Source organism: Brachyistius frenatus, unplaced genomic scaffold (assembly GCF_029030835.1).
Source record: "Brachyistius frenatus isolate BFR_SWC_R1_liver_20210118 unplaced genomic scaffold, ASM2903083v1 Contig_83, whole genome shotgun sequence".
Lineage (NCBI taxonomy): Eukaryota > Metazoa > Chordata > Actinopteri > Embiotocidae > Brachyistius > Brachyistius frenatus.
The window spans coordinates 1,318,726-1,337,640 of NW_027210682.1; the positions used below are offsets into that span (position 1 = coordinate 1,318,726).

At 41.1% G+C, this 18,915-nt stretch overlaps 1 protein-coding gene across 1 annotated transcript; it reads right to left on the minus strand.

The window, feature by feature from the left end:
* Window positions 1-6,299: 6,299 nt before the first annotated feature.
* trpv4 (transient receptor potential cation channel, subfamily V, member 4) lies at window positions 6,300-18,684 on the minus strand. Its single transcript, XM_069709514.1, has 17 exons — window positions 18,523-18,684; window positions 17,241-17,322; window positions 15,897-16,339; window positions 15,070-15,245; window positions 13,847-13,999; window positions 12,982-13,122; window positions 11,494-11,792; window positions 11,223-11,402; window positions 10,860-11,018; window positions 10,183-10,275; window positions 9,982-10,055; window positions 9,481-9,646; window positions 9,326-9,392; window positions 8,808-9,112; window positions 8,124-8,251; window positions 7,913-8,034; window positions 6,300-7,798 (listed from the first exon to the last, which is right to left on the minus strand). Exons 2-17 carry the CDS (start codon window positions 17,247-17,249, stop codon window positions 7,698-7,700), a joined length of 2,616 nt encoding a protein of 871 aa, XP_069565615.1. The 5' UTR covers window positions 17,250-17,322; window positions 18,523-18,684; the 3' UTR covers window positions 6,300-7,697.
* Between the last annotated feature and the right edge of the window lie 231 nt (window positions 18,685-18,915).

Here is an 18,915-nt window from a genome sequence, read left to right on the forward strand (position 1 = left end):
TCTGATTCCAGCATATTTTCTGTCTTGTAGAAATATTTTGACAGATTTACAGATACATCCCATCCCTAAATCCCTTCCGTTTGGCTTCTGCACACAAGCATTAAACCCTGTCACATGATGTTGAAGTGAAGAGGAGACACTTGAGGCAGTGGAGTTTCTGGTGTCTGGCCTTTCCCACCAGTGGAGGTCTGAGACACCAGGCCTCTCTGCTAATGGGAATATTGGGTGACGTCTGGCTACTGGACACTGCCAGTGGAGAGTATTCATTCAGTCAAAGGGTTGAAATCAAACCCTTTTCAAATAGCAAGGGATTTCCTGTTAGGTAGTGAGAGGAATCTGGCCATTATGAGCCAAGTTCAACTGAAAAAAAACCCACAAAAAAATCCCACACAAAATATTTTCTATTTAGCTTAAATGCTGATTTAAATCAGTTATGCTACACATAAGGTGCTTCATCATATTTGGGGCCACTTTTTCTAATGTACAGGCTCCACACGGTCTGTCCCCTGGTCCTTTACACGCATTAATGAGCTCCTATTGATGGGAAGCATCTTAGCCCCACGACTCTGGTCCATTCCACTATTCCTGATTTGGACAATGGACGCTTAGCCCATATTAGGATAATAGAATTAAATTTCAAATAGATTTATGCCTGAGCTGATCCAGCCACAGCTCACTCAGCTGCAGAAGCAGAGTGGCATATGGCATGTCATTATCTAAGCCCAAACTCCCCCTGTCCAGGGCCAACAGGGTTCAGCAGTGCTTAAACAAACTGAAGGTTAGGACTGGCTGGCTGGCGTTGAAGGGGAGGACAGCAGGGTTTTGGGGGGGGGGTTTGCTAAATCACAGCCTCCACAGCGTCTCAGAGGGCCTCGGCACCGCACCATGGCGCCTGGGCTCAGAGGCCTGCTTTAAAAGCTGGGCTGTGTTTGATCGAGAGGATTTGTTTTCTGTTGGATTATACATGGTTGCTCCCTGCCTGGCTGAGGGGCCCGGTGCAATGTGACAGATCTCAGCAAAAAAATAAAATAAATTAAAAAAGAGAGAGAAAGATACAGAGAAGGATTTTTGGGGTCAGAGAAGAATCAGTAATTAGGATAATTGCCATGTTCCTGGTGCAGTTTTCAGCCTCCCCTCTTCCCCTCACATTCAGATTCAAGCTCTGAAGAAATCACCTTACTGTGAAAGACTTATTGTGCCTCAATTTACTAAATCCTAGTAAGTGAAATCTGCATTTGTAATAAACTTTTAATACTTAAAAAAAGAATTTAAGGTCGGCTGCCCAGGAAATGATAAATGACACCAACAGCACCATCTGAATGAGGACGTTTAGATCTATAACTTATGTGCGCGGCTACAGACCGCTATTGACTGTTAACACCTTCTCAAGGACAATGAGACGCTCACAAGGATGGCCTGAGGGCAAAGTGGAGAGGAATTGACTTATGCTTGATTGTAAAAATCCCTTTGTAAATCCCAATAAGTCCATGAAGACCTTTACCCAGTGTAAAGGTCTAGTCGCATATTATGCACCTTAAATAGTGCTGAGAAGGAAGGAGAGCGGACAGGCCGTACAAAGCAACAGGGGGGGTAGAAAAAAATAAGGCAGCTGCTCACTCTGTAGAGTCTTGGCGCTGCTTCTCTAACCTATACAAATTACTGGGGGAGGCGTCCCCTCCACAACGCTTTGGTCAACCTCAGTCATGTCCCCTGGCTGCCCTTCGGCCCTTGGGGCTCTCATCTCAGAGTTCTTCCCAGCATCCCTCCTTAACATCTAAGAGAAGATAAAGAAGGCCAATCTTTGCCATTTGGCTCCTACCTAGCAAGAAAATACTTTAATCAATAATTCAGGTGGTCCTGAGGAGGGTTGTATATTAACCCACCAGTGTTATAGCTGTATTGCACAATTTTATGAATAGATTTGCAGTTTTGCCACATAGTTAGAGCACATTGCTGTCTCTTTTGTGCTGTTGGATGAAACTGGATGGGTCACATGTGAATTTACATTTTGTTTTTAGGCTACAAGGTAAAAAAAAATCAGCACAGATGACAAAATACATCAGGATCTTTCCCCAAAGGCACAGCCCCAGAGCCCTTTTTTAAAAGGCGCAGCTGGGCGTAATTCCAGGAGCTTACAGCGTTTTTCTCAGCGTCACAACTATGTATGTTCAGCTGAAAAAGCTTATGGCCTCCAAATATTCATCTAGTTTATGGGTATATTGCTGTATCCAATCTAAACTCAAAAGTCTGGGGATTTTGCTTTTTTTCTTCCTGATTCCTTTTACTGTTTGTGAGGCTCTCTGAGTGTTCCTATGGACAAACAGGGCTGTTTTTCCCGAATGATCTCAAATGCACCAATGCTGCCAAAGTCTGAGGGTGCTGCAACCTTGAGAAAATAATATATATGGAAATGGGAAATCTATAAAGCATCTCTCTTATTGTTCTCCCTGCAGTGTTGTATTTATGTTTAAAAATGATTTTGTCTCCTCAGGATGAAAAAAATGTAACGAATACCTTGCTTTTTTTGGAAAATGATAATATATAAGTCGTAGATTTCGAAATAAGAAGTCTGAATATTAAAAAAAAAAGCTGTAAAATCCTTTAGTCGTGGGGTTTTCAACTTTTGAATGTGCCTACAGCCAAGCATCCCAGTGATTGCTTACCCTCTCCAGTTCTGCAATCTATCCCCAATCTCCCCCAACCATCATCAATTTGCTGAAACTGCCACTGTCCTTCCTCCATCCCAATGATCACAGTAGATATTTTGTCTGGTCCCTGCTTTTGTCAATCTCAGGACTGAAATTTCTTTATTTTAATGTAGATGGTTGGTTTTCATTTGACTTCTCCTCTCTTATGTATTATTGTTTGACATAAGTAAATAAAGCAGATGACTTCTATACCTGTCCTGTTGCTATACTCCACAGTAGATCCCTTTCTTTCTTTCTTTCTTTCTTTCTTTCTTTCTTTCTTTCTTTCTTTCTTTCTTTCTTTCTTTCTTTCTTTCTTTCTTTCTTTCTTTCTTTCTTTCTTTCTTTCTTTCTTTCGCTCTTTCTTTCTTTCGCTCTTTCTTTCTCTGACTGTCTATAAATATCATCTTAAACAATTTTTAAGACTCTGGGGTAGATCTTCCCGTAATGACGGTAAGCATATTAGTCTTAGGATTCACTTTGCACATCACCACCATATGCCGTCCTCCACAATCCTGTTGTTCACTTGACCTTTTTCACCTTTACAGCAGCATCACTTAGGCCTCACAGTTTATGAAGCATGTGTTCTTCGTGTTATCACTGAAAACAACCTCGCTGGAGGGAAACAAACAAAGGGACAAAAAGGGTACTGTATTATTTTATACTGTGGGAATGATTGACATTTTCCCTGGATAAGAAATTGCTCTTCAGCTGAGGCAAAGGCAAACTAAGTTACTTTACATGCAATTTGCCAAAGCAGCCAGGACAAAGAATCCTCCTCTGAAGGCAGGTAATTCAAACCATGCTATAATGACAGAGCAGATGTGTCCAATAACCATTTCTAAATTTAATTCGATAAAAATCGTAGCACAGCTATACTGCTCTTGGGCTATTATTGCAGCTCAGTTGCTCCCAAAATATCCACATTCCTTCAGTTTGCACTATATTTAAATTCCATTGCGGATATTACATGATGGTCTAATGTCACCTTATCAAAATAAATATTTTTTTGTTGACATGCACATGACTTGTAGGTTATTTCCAGCACATTCCTGCAGAACAACAGCCCGACATAGACCCAGTCTGAATGTTTAACAACACGGGTACCTTCAAGAACTCAATATTGACACCTTCGTCTCCTTTCTCTCCTCACTCCCAACCTCTCCACCCACCTAAAACATCAGATAAGCCGTAGACTGATGAGCCAGCCGCCTCCACCAGAGCGTGTGGTACTGGGAGACTGCACACTGATTCCATACACGCTCGCTCAGACAGAAAAAGAGCTCTGTGGAGCAGAAATGCTTCTCTTATTAGCAAAACTCATTCACCTGCACGCCACATTGAGTCCCTGGCAATTTCACAATAAATCATGAGAGATGCCTATGGAGGCCGGGCAGCAGGCTGAGACTCTGCCTCGGCCGTGCCCTCACCTGTCAGTTTAGACACCCTGAATCATTTCGGGTTCAGCAGCCTCGTTTCGTCTTAGATGAACTGAAAGGTCATCTCATACACCACCTAACCAATATGTCTCTGGCTCCTCATCTCCCAGTGCTTCCAGTGATTGCTCGTTCCATTTAGAAATACCACACCTAGGTGAAATATTTCACTAGGGATCATGAAAGGAATTTCAAGGAATTATTTCAAAGAAGAGAATTAGCACTGCTTCAAGACTCCAGGAGTTATCTTTTAGGCCTCAACCTGACTTTATCTTTGAGTGTAGAGGCTCATTAGGCAATGATTTATCCATCACTTTTGCAATTTAAGTAGGAGAAATGATTAGTGGGGGTGAGAACAATATGAGATTCCTTCTCTGTGTCAGTCTGCTGGACCTCAGGCAGACAATGAATGTTGTACTTGAAGCCGTCAGACAGTCTGGAGTGTTGTTTAGTAAGTAAAGAATGACTTGGACCAAGTCCAGCCCAGTATCCGCTTGAGACTCATCAGCCTGAACACCTTAAAGCTTAACTGGACAATAGCTGAACAATTTGTACTGCCAATGTCTAAGCTAGTTAGTTTACTTAAGACCTTGTGGCTGAGACTGTCGACTTTCCCTTATGTACGGTTACTAAATGAGGGCCGTTACAACACGATTCTGCTTGGCTGTCACTTGGGTTTGTTGAGACACATTTGTAGCAGCGAACACACACACGCACACACACACACACACACACACACACACACACACACACACACACACACACACACACACACACACACACACACACACACACACACACACACACACACACACTGCAAGCAAGTGAGCCATTTTGTTAACAGCTCACACTTCCTGTGTAAGTGTGTGGTTCCAGAGTTGCTGACAGTGACACTTGCAGGACCGAGCCCTGCCCTACTTAACAGGCTGCAGGGAGGAGGGCAGGCCAAGTTGTCAGCAGCGCTAGGTGCTCACTGCTTAGATAAACCTGGAGGATTAGTGGCCCAGTTAAAGTTGGGGCAAAGAGGATTAGCCTCTTCTCTGAGGTGGCGAGAGATTCCCTGTGTCCTTCAGCGCTGCTGGCCTCAGAGAGAGAGAGAGAGAGAGGGAGGAGCAGGAGGAGGAGGAGGAGGGTGGGAGGTGAGGGGTTAGGCCTTCGTTATCATGAGAGAGATTCACTGCTGCAACATTTTAAAGAGGAAAAGGAAGGGTGAGGTGTAGTGATGACAGGTGAAAGGCAATGAACCAGGTTATAAATTGTTGCCAGCTTGTGGTTTCATTGGGTAGGCAAAAGCCCGTAATTACTGGCCAGGTGTTACCGAGAGGTCAGTAAGACCTGCAAACATATTTCATTAGTGGACTGCAGTCTACAGACTTTAACCTTAAAGAGTAATAACAGTTAGCACTGAGAATTCAATATTTACAGCCATAATTAAAGAAAATACTTCTGCCTAACAGTAACTGCTGTAGACATGGCAAACACTTGTCTTTCTCATCGGTCTACGTGCAACGCAGCAGAGGAAATTAGACCTCTGCAGCCATCAGCAGGCAGGAGAAGGAACTGCAGCTAAGAGGAAGACAGCAGAGATCAGAATTAAGTTTAGGAGAACTAGATTTAATTTAGAGTGTGCTGTACATTTGTGCAATGACGGCACACCAAAAATATAATTCTTTATTTTCAGTGAGGTAATATCGTGTTTTTCTTGCAGAGCAAAGAATTTTAATACTTTTCCAACTACTGTGCTATTAGTTTAATTATATAAATAAAGGTCTGTTCCACTACACTAATATCCCTTGCTAAAATATAAATGGTAATAAATAGGCTATAGCTCAGATGGAGACATAAAACACACAAAATTATAAATTTTCTGGATTAAAATAATCAATTTTTCTCTTTTAAATGATTGTGGATATATTCTTTTATACATTTTCCCAGGTGAGTTTTAAATTTTTATTTGAGCTTCTCTGAAATATAATCAAAAATTAATTATTTGTAAGTGTCAATCAATTGTATCAGTTGTCATTGTGGTCTGATTTTAGAGTTTACGTATCTTTGATGGCAAAATAGCAAAACGGTCTGGTTGATTTTGATTAATTCCCAGCACTGATATTCTTCAAAAGAAAAAAAATTATATCTACATAGAAAATGAAAAACAGATGACGGTATGGTTTATAAAATGTAGTCAGTGTTTACTGTTTTGTGCAGCAACGTACAAACAGTGTAAAAATGCATAAATGTGTTTCAGAAATGTAAACATGGTGAACAATGACCTGTGACCTTCAACAGGAATGAATTAGTGAAAATGAATTGTATGCTCTATCTGCTCTTAATCAAATTCTGTCGTGTAGTACAATACCACAAACACATGCCTACATGCAGTAGATGCGCATAAGAAAATGCTGTATAGGGCAAAGAGCCAATTGCAATGAAAACACTGCAGCAAATAGGGGGAAGTACATAATAGCAAGGACTGAGAGTTTATTATGCAAATACCCCAGCTGCAAAGGAACAATAACGCTCGGAATTCAAAGACAAACCATAACACGGAGGGCTATTGTCTTGCATTTGCATATTTGCACGACAACTATAACCTGCTCATCATGCCCATCTTGTTCCGAATAATGTCTTTGTATTCATATAATAATGCACACATCAGAAATTGGCATAGTGCATTGTTTCAGTTCAAATGAAAGCTGTGCTGCATGAGCTGGCAGTCGAAGCCTGGAACTTTCAAAGTTTTGAAACTATTTAATTAATATAATACAAAAAGTGGAAAGAAAATATACTGCATAAAATAGATATATTCTTTCTCGATGCACTGAACCCGCGCCACCTCAAAAATAAACATTCAAATCAGCATGTAGAGTATAATCTTTATGAGCACCTCATACAGGGACCTCATAAAATGTAGAGCAAGCAAATAAAAGCTGATTTCTATTCTATAAATCTATAAATATTTATTGGAATATTTTCTCTGAAGAATCTCCCATTGTGATTATACTTGTAGATTTAGATTTTTTTTTTTTTTTAATCTTTTTTGCTTTTGTTTACAAAGCTAATGCAATAATAGTGTAATTATGCTTTTGGAAGCTATTAGAAAAGCCACAATAATTTTTTTCTGCGGGAACATAATGACACTAGAAATACTGAAATATTTTGATTCTCTTAAATCCCTGAGTGATTAACTACTGATGTCTCATATGCATAGGTACAGTACATTGTTTTAATACGTTGTCTATTCTCATGTGACACATAAAAAACAGATGACAGCTCATTAATTAATGCAACTTTTGTCTTTTCTCAGTTTTTTTTCATCATTGTATTTTGTGTTTTCATATCAGTAATTTGTTGAGAAGCTGTATATCCAGTGTATCAGCATGCTCAGTCCTCAGTCCTATTACACTGACAGTGCTGCTGTAATACTCACTACACTGGCTCTGAACAAAAGGCATAAGAGATGTGTGCAAATTAGTACACTTATTGGCCAAATTGACCCCTGCAGAGTGATCTCATTGATGCCGATGGCTTTCTTCTGTCTCCTTACAACAAGGATGGCACTAGTCCTCTGCAGGCGTCACTGCCTGGATGTCAATGGCTCCATCTCTAGCACCAGATCATGAGGCTGTGGACCCTTACTTAACTCCACCACCCGCGGGACCACTGTGGACCAGCGGTCTGAGGAGGATGAAAAGAAAAAGGAATTTCTTTTATCTGTATGAGTGTGGTGCACATGAATATACATTGTATTTGTTTATGCATTTAATCATGAGAGCACAGCGAAGAACTCACCCCTCCTCAAGGCTCTGACGCTCTGCTGCAACCCGTTGGCTTGGCTGGTCTCACTCTTGCCTGGATCCTCGTTGATTATCGCCAGGTTCTGATTCCAGTGACACCAGTTAACCTCATCCACCCTGACATAAACAAGACACAGCTGGGATTGAAATGTCTTTGAAGTCATCAGCATTGCTGAGTGACAGTGATTATGAGTTGTGCAAAATACCTGAAACACCACCGTCGATCCGGTGTGCCATCCCAGTTCTTCCCCACGGTCACCATCTCCCCAGCTCGAAAAGACTTCCGAAGGCAGACTGGGAATGAACGCTCGATGTCCAAGATAGTTGTTGCCCACTGTGAGGGTACAAACGAAGTGAATAGAAATTCTCATAACATCTTAACAGAATTTCCAAATTCATGAGTTGCCATGAAACTTGGTGAGTGATCCCCTGATTTTCCCTTTAGTGCCATCACGAGGCTGCCATTTGTTCTTTTAAAGAAGGTATCTAAACAACTATTTCATGGATTGATATGGAATTTGTTCCACACATTCATGGTTCCCACAGGATGAACCAGAATATGTGCCATAACAGGTCAAAATTTCAATTTGGTTTATGACAAAATACCTGAAGATCTAATGCCATTCCCATCAGAACCAACTGGACTTTATATTTAAGACTAATTAGAAAATATTGATAAGTTAACACCAAGCAAACATGGTAATCATTAAACCTGTTAACAAAATAGCAAGTTTTGATTGTCTTTGTTAGGATGATACATCACAAAGCCACTAGCATGACTGCTCATTTCAGGGTGAATCAATCCTTTAACAGTAAATCACACTAAACTCTGATGAGGAAGATTAAATAGAGGCTCATTTGTAACCTGCCACCACAAACAACAAGGTCACCTGAAGCTTCCAGATCTTCTTGCTCTCCTTGGACACCTGCCCCACCGTCTCCCCCATCAAAGCAATTAACATGTTGAGCAACAGCACAAAGGTGAGAATGATATAAGTGACTAAGAGGATGAGAAAGACTGCTGGATACTGTGCACTGTGGATCATGTCCAGCTCTCCCATCCCAATGGTCAGCTTGAAAAGATCCAGCAGGAAAGTGCTAAAAGTGTCGGGGTCCCTGCACTTGGGGTAGGTGGGGCAGTCCCCGTCACACTTTGTGCCCGGTGGAGGACACACGGTCAGCAGGGACACCAAGGCTGCGGGGTAGAAACATAGCAGGTTTCATTATGTGTCTGTGAGCACATCAAAGGAGTTGTTCAACATTTTGAAAAATACATAAGCCTAATTTGCTCTCTTACTGAGAATTACAGGAGAAAATTCATCCCACTCTCAAACCTATTAAATATGAATTAGCCAGGAGAAAGTTAGCTAAGCATGAAGACTGGAAGCCGTGGCAAAAACTCGCCTACCTGATGCATATCCAATCATGAAGAGCACATACACCAGCAGAAATCGAAAAAGGTCTTTGAAAAGAATCTGAGAGACAAAAACAACAACAACAACAAATTATGACACCAAAGCATTTAAGTTTTGCTTGAATTTCTTTCCATTTTCCTGATCTAACCTTCTGTATCATGATGCTGTAGGTGCCAGTGAGTTTCAGGCCTCTGGTGAAGTAAAGCGTGTTCATCCAGCCCAAGACAAGTGCAAACACCATCACAGAGATATAGGCCTTAATGCCAGACAGGTAGAGAGCAGCTGTGACTACAATCAGTACAGAGTAGATGAAGCTGGAGGGGACAAAGAACAACTTTGTCAATGAAACAGTTTCATTGCTGAAAAGCCTGTGATACTGGAGTAATAAATGAAGGCAGGAAGATGTAATTGCTGGCATTTGGCATGTCGACACCATAGCTAATGATTTAAATCAACATGGTTCAGAGAGGTGCTCGACATCCTCTGCTCTTTGTTTGGATCATGGGTTTAATTAGAGTTTCAAACTATGAAACATGCCAGGGGGAGGCTGAGAAATTAATTAGATGACTCAATTAAGAAGATGCAAAATTTAGTCAAAGTCAGGGATACAGAGAGGTGAGGGCTGCAAGGACGGAGGATGGAGACTTACTACAGCAATTGAAAGGATCCATCAATAAATAAAGACTTCACCCCGGGGCACTTTTTCTGGAAGAGGTCTTTAATCTGCAAAGGACAGGAGAAAGATTTCCATAGTGGCAACAACATTGGCGCTACAGGTCATAGAAGGCAGCGAGCAACCGATGATCAAATCATAGCAATCATAGACAGGTGTCAGAGCGTATTGACTTACATTCGTGAGGAAGAAGAAGATTCCTGATGCCAGTGTGACAATCTCTCCTGCCATCCGCAAGTAGTCAGAGGATGTGGTGTAGGGGAACGGAGGCTGGAAGGAAGAAAGATGACACTAATTTATGAAGATTCATTTCACTGAGATTTAACTCAGTCTGAACGTTTTAGCAATAAAACACAATATATACACAAAATACTCCATGTGGAGAAATTTTGTAAGAAAGAAAGCTGATGCAATCAAACAGTAAATTAAAGTTTGTTATTTCGGGAGCCACGTCTATTCAACCTTCTCACTGAGAGTTAGATGTCTTAGTTTAGTATCAGCATCTAATCCCCTGCAAAACCACAATTTGGTGGTTTGCATAAAGATGCGTTAATAAGTAAAAAATTTAGAGATGAATGTTTAATTTTACACTCTGGATAGAGGTCAGCTGGCTGTGTTTCCCTGCTTTTATCTTGACCAAAGACCAAAGATAACTAGGTGCCACCTGCAGCATCATATTTAGTGTACAGATTATGAGAGCGACATCAATCTTCTCATCTACCTCTTGGCAAGAAGGAAGATTATGTGGCCTAGATAAAAACATGCAACATTTGTAATACCGGCAGTGATAAAAACATGTTCAAGTGATGTCTTGAAAATTCAAATGTCTACATTTTCAGTAGTTTCCAACCTACCGTTCCCTGTGTTGGGTGGTAATAAGCCACTAGGGTGAAGATAATCATGGTGACGAGGTAGGAAACCACACTGATGTAAAAAGTAACAGCAGCAAACTTCTGCCATTTTGCTCTCAGCAGCTCATTGATGGGCTCCACTGCCAGCATCTCGTGGCGGTTCTGACAACAGGATCAGAAACACGACACTCATACAACAGTCAAAATAAAATAACATAACGATAATCTGATCTTCTGGATAGAATTTGAAGAACCTCTACAGTTGGGGCATGTTTATGTTTTATCTTGATGGTTTCATGCTTTGCCTGGTGTGTTGATGCTTTTAATACCCTGATAGAAAATCAATTTCAAATCAACTTTATTCACCTCATTGCGACTGTTGTAGACGAGGATTTCCAGCACTGATGGTTCCTCTCCACATGTATCCAGTGAAGACAGATCATAGAGGGACGAGTACACCGGACCATAAGCCCAGTCCTTAAACTTGCGTGACAGATGACGAACCTCATCATCTTTGATCTCACGTCGGATAATGTGCTGAAAAACCTGGAGGAATTTAGAAAAGATGACTTATTGACCTTTGATTTGGACGTGACTGATGGAAACATTTTAATAGTACTAATATGAATGTATCTACCCCTATCTTGCCCAGTTTGGCGGCCATCATGAGAGGTGACATGCCTTCATTGTTGAACACTGTCTCCAGGCTGCAGTCTGGGTAGAGCTTGGCGCTCTTGATTAGCAGCAGGTCGTACATCTTTGTGAGGAAACGGGTGTTGTCCTTGGTGTTGTCCGCAATGTGCACCAGCGCGTGCAGCACCGTGTTTCCACGTGAGTCCTGGCGTCGCAGGTCAGCCTTCTTGTGGGGATTTTCAGTCAGGTAGTGCACTATGTCAGGCTGGTTCGTGCACGCAGCCAGAGAGAGAGGCAGCTCACCTGGGCAAACAGAGAGAGAGAACTCACTTTACTCTGAAATCACAGGAGATTAAGAGAACTGTATTACAGATTAAAAAAGGAGCAAATCAACAGGAGGGTTAATTAAGAACTGTAGCTGGCGTCTATATGTTTTCGCAAAGCATACTAAACATGGATCAAAGATCTGACTTAAATCCCCGCAATGAAAACACCACAATTAGCAGTTGTTTGAGGGAGGGGCGCAATGGGGCCAGAGTGCCAAAAGCAGCTGCTGAAAATGAGCCGTTGCCATGGGTGACAGATTACTTTGTCACCTCGCATAGAAACGCTCCTCTTCATGGATTTGCACGGGTGAATGCAGAGTGTTAGCGTGAGTCTAAATCCCATTAGCCATCAGCCCTGCCAGGTTCCTGTTCACCTCACTGCAAAGCTCCGCAGCAAATTACTCACACAGTGCCCAGACACGCTGGGATTTGAAAATGACAACCATGCTCGGTGCAAATAGAAATCATCTCCTCTATGATGTAGGAATATGATGCTTGATTGTAATCAAATAAACAATTCTTGAATTTGGGTTGGGTATAAATAAAACAAGTCCATGACATCGTAAATCTACCTTTCTTTTCATGTTTTAGGAGAGTAATGTTTAAATCAATTATATACAGCAATTATCATCACAAGATTCAAACAACACATAAAAACATTTATTTCTGGGTACCATAGACTGTGATGGTAAAAGCCTTCAGAGAAGCCAGCAGAGGGCAGTGTTGAGTTTAGTTTACCAGCTCTGATTTATGTATCCTCCTTCAGTTACAGGTCAGTGAGGTGCTTCCCAACAGCAGAGGATTTTTAATCTAATGTCACTTCATTTCTCCATGGCAACAGAAGTTTCTTTTCCAGAAAAATGTACCATGTGCTAATTATTTGATCTTGGCAGCTACTGTAGTACACATCACAAAACACTGATGACCAATTATGTGTAGTAAAAGAGAGAAAAAAGACTTCTGAGCAAAGCAGCAAGAGTGAAAATAGAAAATGTGACCAATGAGGTCATGGAAACCTCAGACACACCACATCATTACAACCGTCTGAGGCAGAAAATAATGTGTGACTGACTATTGGAGAATAAGGTGTTCTAAAAAGGGAAGTTAGACAGACAATAAACTCCATTGTTTGGAAACAAGATTTCTCTGCTGACAAAGGTTGTTACCAAAGTAGAAGTAGCCCCCCTCGTCTCTTGGCTGAAAGAAGCGACCCCTCGCCTGGGCGTGAACATCAGCTCCCTGCTCCACCAGCAGCTCGACATACTGCTTAGAACGACGTTCAATGGCAATATGGAGCGCCATCTGGCCTGACAATGCAATAAAACAATACACAGAAGCACTATTACAACTGAAAACATTTCATACCACTGCTTCCTGTTGCTGTGTTGCAAACAAATGAAAGCACAGTTACATTTTTCTACAGCACTGTTTTCTTTTGAAAAAACTGATGCCTAATAATATATTAAAGAGTGGAGGTAAAAAAAAAAAAGTGACTAAAAGGTATGTAGGGTTGGGGCTACATATGTACATGTACAGATTGTTTATGGGGTTACAACCCACAGAAATTGCGCCGTTAAACATTTTACGTAATCATTTAAAAAGTGCAAAGAGTAATAAAAGATGTTGGAGGTTACATAAATAGCTGAGTTAACAATGGACAGTGACATCACATTTGGTGTTAACAAGGTGTTACGCAGCAAAAAGGCTCACGACTATCTAACAATCAATCATGTAAAGGATAAAACCCAAACAAATGAGGTCTGGATGTTCTTATTTACAGGGCTGTGAATAGTCGCAGTAAACATAAACACTGTAATACATTCCTTTTCCCTATATTTCACCCGCAGTTTGAAAAGCATACAGCAACCCATAGCAAAACATTGTCTCTACCGGCTTCAGCTGCTAAATGGAGGATCACAGTCACATATAAAACTGCAGGATTCAAATTGGACCCTCATTTCTTTAAACATCTTTAACTTACAGACATGTTTTATATAACTGCATGTTGTCATTATTGGATTATTTTCCTACCTCTGTAGTAGACATCCCTGAAGGGGGTATTTATGAACTCTCTGAGATTTCCGGTCTTCTCTGCTATGTCCACTAGCAATGGGATGGTTTTGTTCTGACCACCGTAGAGGTTCAACAGAGCTTTTGGCAGGCATGTCTTCCCTGTGGATGGCTCTGGTACATAAATTTTATTAAAAAGAAAAAAACAAAGTGTTTCAATCAAGACAGAATTGTTTAGAGATAACAGTTTATGTTTCTTTGTTAAGTCCTATTTAAGTGTCATATAATAGTTCCCAACACCATTTAAGCCCCTTTCACTTAAGGCCACCGCCACCCTATCACATGAACATATGATGTACAGTCCCATCAACTCTGTGTTTATTTGGAGGGGATTTTTATATAATAAATTTTTTTTTGAAAAGTGTATATTGTTACACTATTATTTCTTTTCAATTTGGTCATGTTTTCACTCATATTTAGTAATCTATTTTTATTCATCACGTTGTTTTTCTCTCTGCTTCTCTTGATTTTTTTTTTTTAAACTTTATCCCCTTATCATGAAATCTGTGGAATTCAGGTACCACAATATACTGTATATGTCACTGACTCGGAGACCTGAGTAAATATGATGTATGTTTTCTCTTGACATACCCCTGAATATCCCCTTGAGTACTATGTGGGGGTCACAGACATAAAAATGTCACTTCCTGTACATCCTGTTCTTGTAAATGCACTGGGAAAGAGCATCCAATGAAAGAACATAGACTTAGTTTCAGAACCAGTGAGGATGGGGGGCTCATAGTAACAAACTGTTAAAAACAGGGGTCAAGCAAGCCTTCCACTGTTATTAGTCTCTCTGTTAAAAAAAAAAACAACCCTGTAAAGCCCTATTTTACTCTCTCACAGAGTTGTCAGTTTGCTGTGATTTCTCTCTGCTCCCTGTTATGAGCCTGAAAAACTTCTCACACACACACAGGAAGCTTTTCTTGGTCCTGCCTACAGTGGGACAAAGACTCTGACATCACTCCACCTTTTCCCTCTCACATCCTCTGAGCCAGAAACAACAGACAGAGATAGGGGCAGGAGAGTACACAAGGTCAAAGTTAAAGCAGTCAGAAGACAAAGGTTTACGCTTTAGAGCAGACTCAAAGTGTGAGATAGAAATTTAACAGAAACTGAATAAAAGACTTTGGAATTCATTTTGATCAGCTGCATCTCAAACATTGAAGACATGAAACTCTTACCTCTGAACTCTTCATCCGTTAACCTCTTTTCGTGACTCTGCAGGTACTCCAACAGGCCCTCGAGGGCCTCCAGATCGCCACGTGACACACAGTCGAAGAGCAGAGAGCGGTTGAATATTTTCATTACTTTAGGTGGGTCAGAGCTTTGACCATCATCACCAGATGCCTCAGTTTTACTAAGAGGACACAGAAATATGTACTTGCACTGTAAGATGATACAACAAAAGCAGGAATCCCTTTTGAATCCATGGAGTCCTTTTACATTTTATTGACAGATGATTAAGAATCAGATGGGTGTTATATGCACAGACCATCTATTAAGAAATCACCCACACCCTTGAGTGCTCACATAAATGGACCTCTGTGTGTATGGGACAGGTAGGGCAGCCAGGAACAGGCGGCAGCCTAAATATTACCTCAACGGCTGCAGGGCAACCAACAACATGCTCTCTGTTAGGTCAGGGAATGAGGATGAATGGAGAACTACTTCACCCACAGTGTGTGTGTGTGTGTGTGTGTGTGTGTGTGTGTGTGTGTGTGTGTGTGTGTGTGTGTGTGTGTGTGTGTGTGTGTGTGTGTGTGTGTGTGTGTGTGTGTGTGTGTGTGTGTGTGTGTGTGTGTGTGTGTGTGTGTGTACACGTACACGTACACGTACCTCTTCATGTGGCACACCTCTGTCTACAGAGTGGCAGTTGTAGGAGGTTTTTGTTTTTATGACAACCTTTTTCCAAACTAGGTTTTGTACATGGAAAAAAATATGTTAAATGGAACACAGTTCCTATAAACACACAAGTGTTGTAGTTTAGAAACAGCAAGGATCTTCTCACCCTCTTGGGAGCTTCTTTCTGCGTCTCTTCTGGTTGCTTGTGTTCCTGTAGGTACCATAGTCAAAGAGTGAGTCCATGGGTGCTTTCTTGGGGCCTTGAACCACATTTGACTCATAAATGGTTGATTCCAGTAGGTCCATTGGGTTGGAAATGCCCTTCTTGAAAGCACCCTGGAACTTCATCCGCAGGTTCTGTCTGCTGTCCGCAGGCTGGCCGGGCTGAACTAACTCCAGGGCTGAATCCTGACTCGTGTCCTGAGTTGACGGGGAGCCATCCTCACTCTCAAACAGGTGTGAGAGCTCAGACAGGGCGAAGGCTGCATCACTCTCAGGCTGAGCAGCCACGCCATCTCCCGAGTCCACAGAGAGAGCAGCTTTGGCTGAGCCAAGGGTGTCGGCTTTGGACAAGGCGAGTTGACACCTTCTGAGGAGAGCAGAGCGGCCCTGGAATAAAAATCATGACAAAATGTTCTGAGCGAGCTGCATGGCCTTTAGGTAGTCAGGAAAATCTTCTCAAAATAAAAAACGAAATTCTAATCTATTAAAATCAACCAGGTATTTATGATAATGTTATATAATTTCTTAATGAAGGAACTGTCACCTTAAATGTGTGATAAATAGATCTTCTGCTATTTTATTGTTTTTGTTTTAAATAGGTGCATCTTATTTTTTTTATTCCTTACATGCATGTGGTCTCATTTATCCAACCAGCATTAACTGAAATGTCCCTAATGATGGAGGACGCAATCGGATTACAGGTCACATGAGAAAGGATGATGTACAAATAACAGATTTGAGATGCAGCCAGTAGTACTCAGGACTTGAAAGACTCTCAAACCTTCCTACTTATTATTAATGTTAATATGCTGTTGGTATGATTCTAAGAGAGACTTTATTTTCAAAAAGAAAATCTCTGAGATTTTCCACAAGCCGAAGACAATTGTTTAGCGAGATCGGATTGCTATATCTCGTCTCATGATCCGATTATTGGCAGCCTTAAAAACAGCCACACTCATTAAATATATGGCATTTGCTTTGTAGAATAGTGCTTTTGCTCTTTAACCTTAAAGTCAACATTTAATTTCATTAAGTTGTATTCATTTTTAGGAAAGGGGAAGGAGTGGTCGTTGCCATAGGCTACAGGCAATCCTGTAGGAAGCCCTGATTTAACAGTGGTGATGCAGGTTTTTGTACAATACCCAATGAGATGAGCAAATTGGACAAAATAAGAAAACTATTTCACTACTGAGAAATTGTATTAATTACTAAAGTGACCCTGGAAACCCTTACATGTAGTCTAGAGTAGATTTTTAAAGGGTACATTTGACATTTAACCGCTCTGTACCTCATTCATCCCTTTTATCACAATGACGTGCAAAATTCCTCTTCAGGGGAAACTGGAAGCGATGCTGAAGCATGTGGGCACTCTGTAAAACAAAAAAGAGTAACCAGTGTATGAAATGCTGACACAGAGGTACACAGAGAAAAATATTTATGTCCTGAGTGACAAAACAAAAGTTCTGTTGTCTACACGGAAAACTAATCTGACTGATGCCAAAACTAATATGAATCATTGGTCAGAGGGACGTGTTCTTGAGCAGAAAGAATCACACCTCTCTGTTTAACACAGGACACACGCTGAAAAACGAATGCTTCACAGTATTTTCTCATTACAACTGATGTATAATCTTTTATTTCCCCAGCTTCTCTGCACACACACTCGGCTGCTACAGTCTGCTCTCTCAAGAGACTTTGTAAGACATGAACGTCCTTTCAAACTATAAGCTTTCCTGAGTTTGTTCATGTCACTGTCAACCTATCTGAGCCTGGCTGTACTGCAAAGGAGCAACACAAACAGGGGAGTTGGGGTCCCTCTAAGGGAAAGGAATGACTCACCACCCTGTCTGGCACACAGGATTATCATGCCTTTACACTTCAGCAGGCATTCGATAGTGAAAAGACGGAGGAACAAAGAGAAGCTGCCCTTGACAAACTGTTATAGCAGACTAGCAGACTGAGTACAAAGGATTACATTATTTAGTGGAGGTGTCTGAGAGCAGAGGGAACCCGCTGTGTATTAAACCTGTCAGGGTGATAGAATGGGATCATAAAATATCGAGTAGACCCAGAGCTCACATATTATCCACTTGTTAGGGCAAAAAGTGGAAATCCACTTGTGAAAGTTTCTAAATGTGAGTGACTCTAATGTCCCCTCAGAGATGTGGGACTTCCTGTTCTGTCACTGCTGATGTGACATTGTCCAGAGCAAGAGAGGCTGGAAGCTGTGTTGGGAGCCGAATGGCAGCTGAGAATAAAAGCTGGCAAGAAAAATCTAATGTTTTTAAAACAGAGATTTAAAGGGTCCTGATGGCAATACCCTATAAAATACAAACACACAACAATATTTTGAGCATGTGGGCATGATTAAAATAACATTAAAAATCCAAGCATTTTATATAGAAAAATAATATTAAATCATAAAGAATAATAAAAATAAAAAACATGAGAAAATTCTGATAAAGAAGCTAAACTATAGAAATTTCTGCACTCAGGCAGTAATTTTTTTTTCTTGGATGCAAACCTTTCTCCAGAAGGCATCTAAAAAACGAGCACGATGTGTTACTAACCTCGTTCTCACCAGCTGATCCTATTTTCTTTTTCTTGAAAATGACTTTACTCCGCAGTTTTGCTCCATAGATTGAAAGATCACAAGTTGTGTTTTTCTCTCGCCTGTTAAGCGCTTCTCTTCAGCGTCACTGTGACTCCAAAACCAGATGAAAGTGCTTTACCTAATCTACACTGTGCTTCATGAGCCGACCTCAGAACAACGGATGCTTTCACAGATTTTGGGTGGGACATAGTAACAACTAAAGTTGGAGCCAACGCGGAAGTTTGAGTTGCAGTACCACTAATTGCCGCTGAGTGCTGACTCTATAGCAGTCTCTGCTGCAACAGTCCCATTCAAACAGGTGACAACTTCTCTGCGGCCACTCGCTTGTTCCTGAAGATACAAAGACAAG

What these genes read in the sequence shown, in the direction of transcription:
- trpv4 (XM_069709514.1), bottom strand. An exon ending in CAGGGATGTCTACTACAGAG is followed by an intron (nt 13,123 to 13,846) that starts GTAGGAAAATAA and finishes TTGCATTGTCAG; the next exon opens with GCCAGATGGCGCTCCATATT. An exon ending in CATGATTGGATATGCATCAG is followed by an intron (nt 9,113 to 9,325) that starts GTAGGCGAGTTT and finishes TCTACCCCGCAG; the next exon opens with CCTTGGTGTCCCTGCTGACC.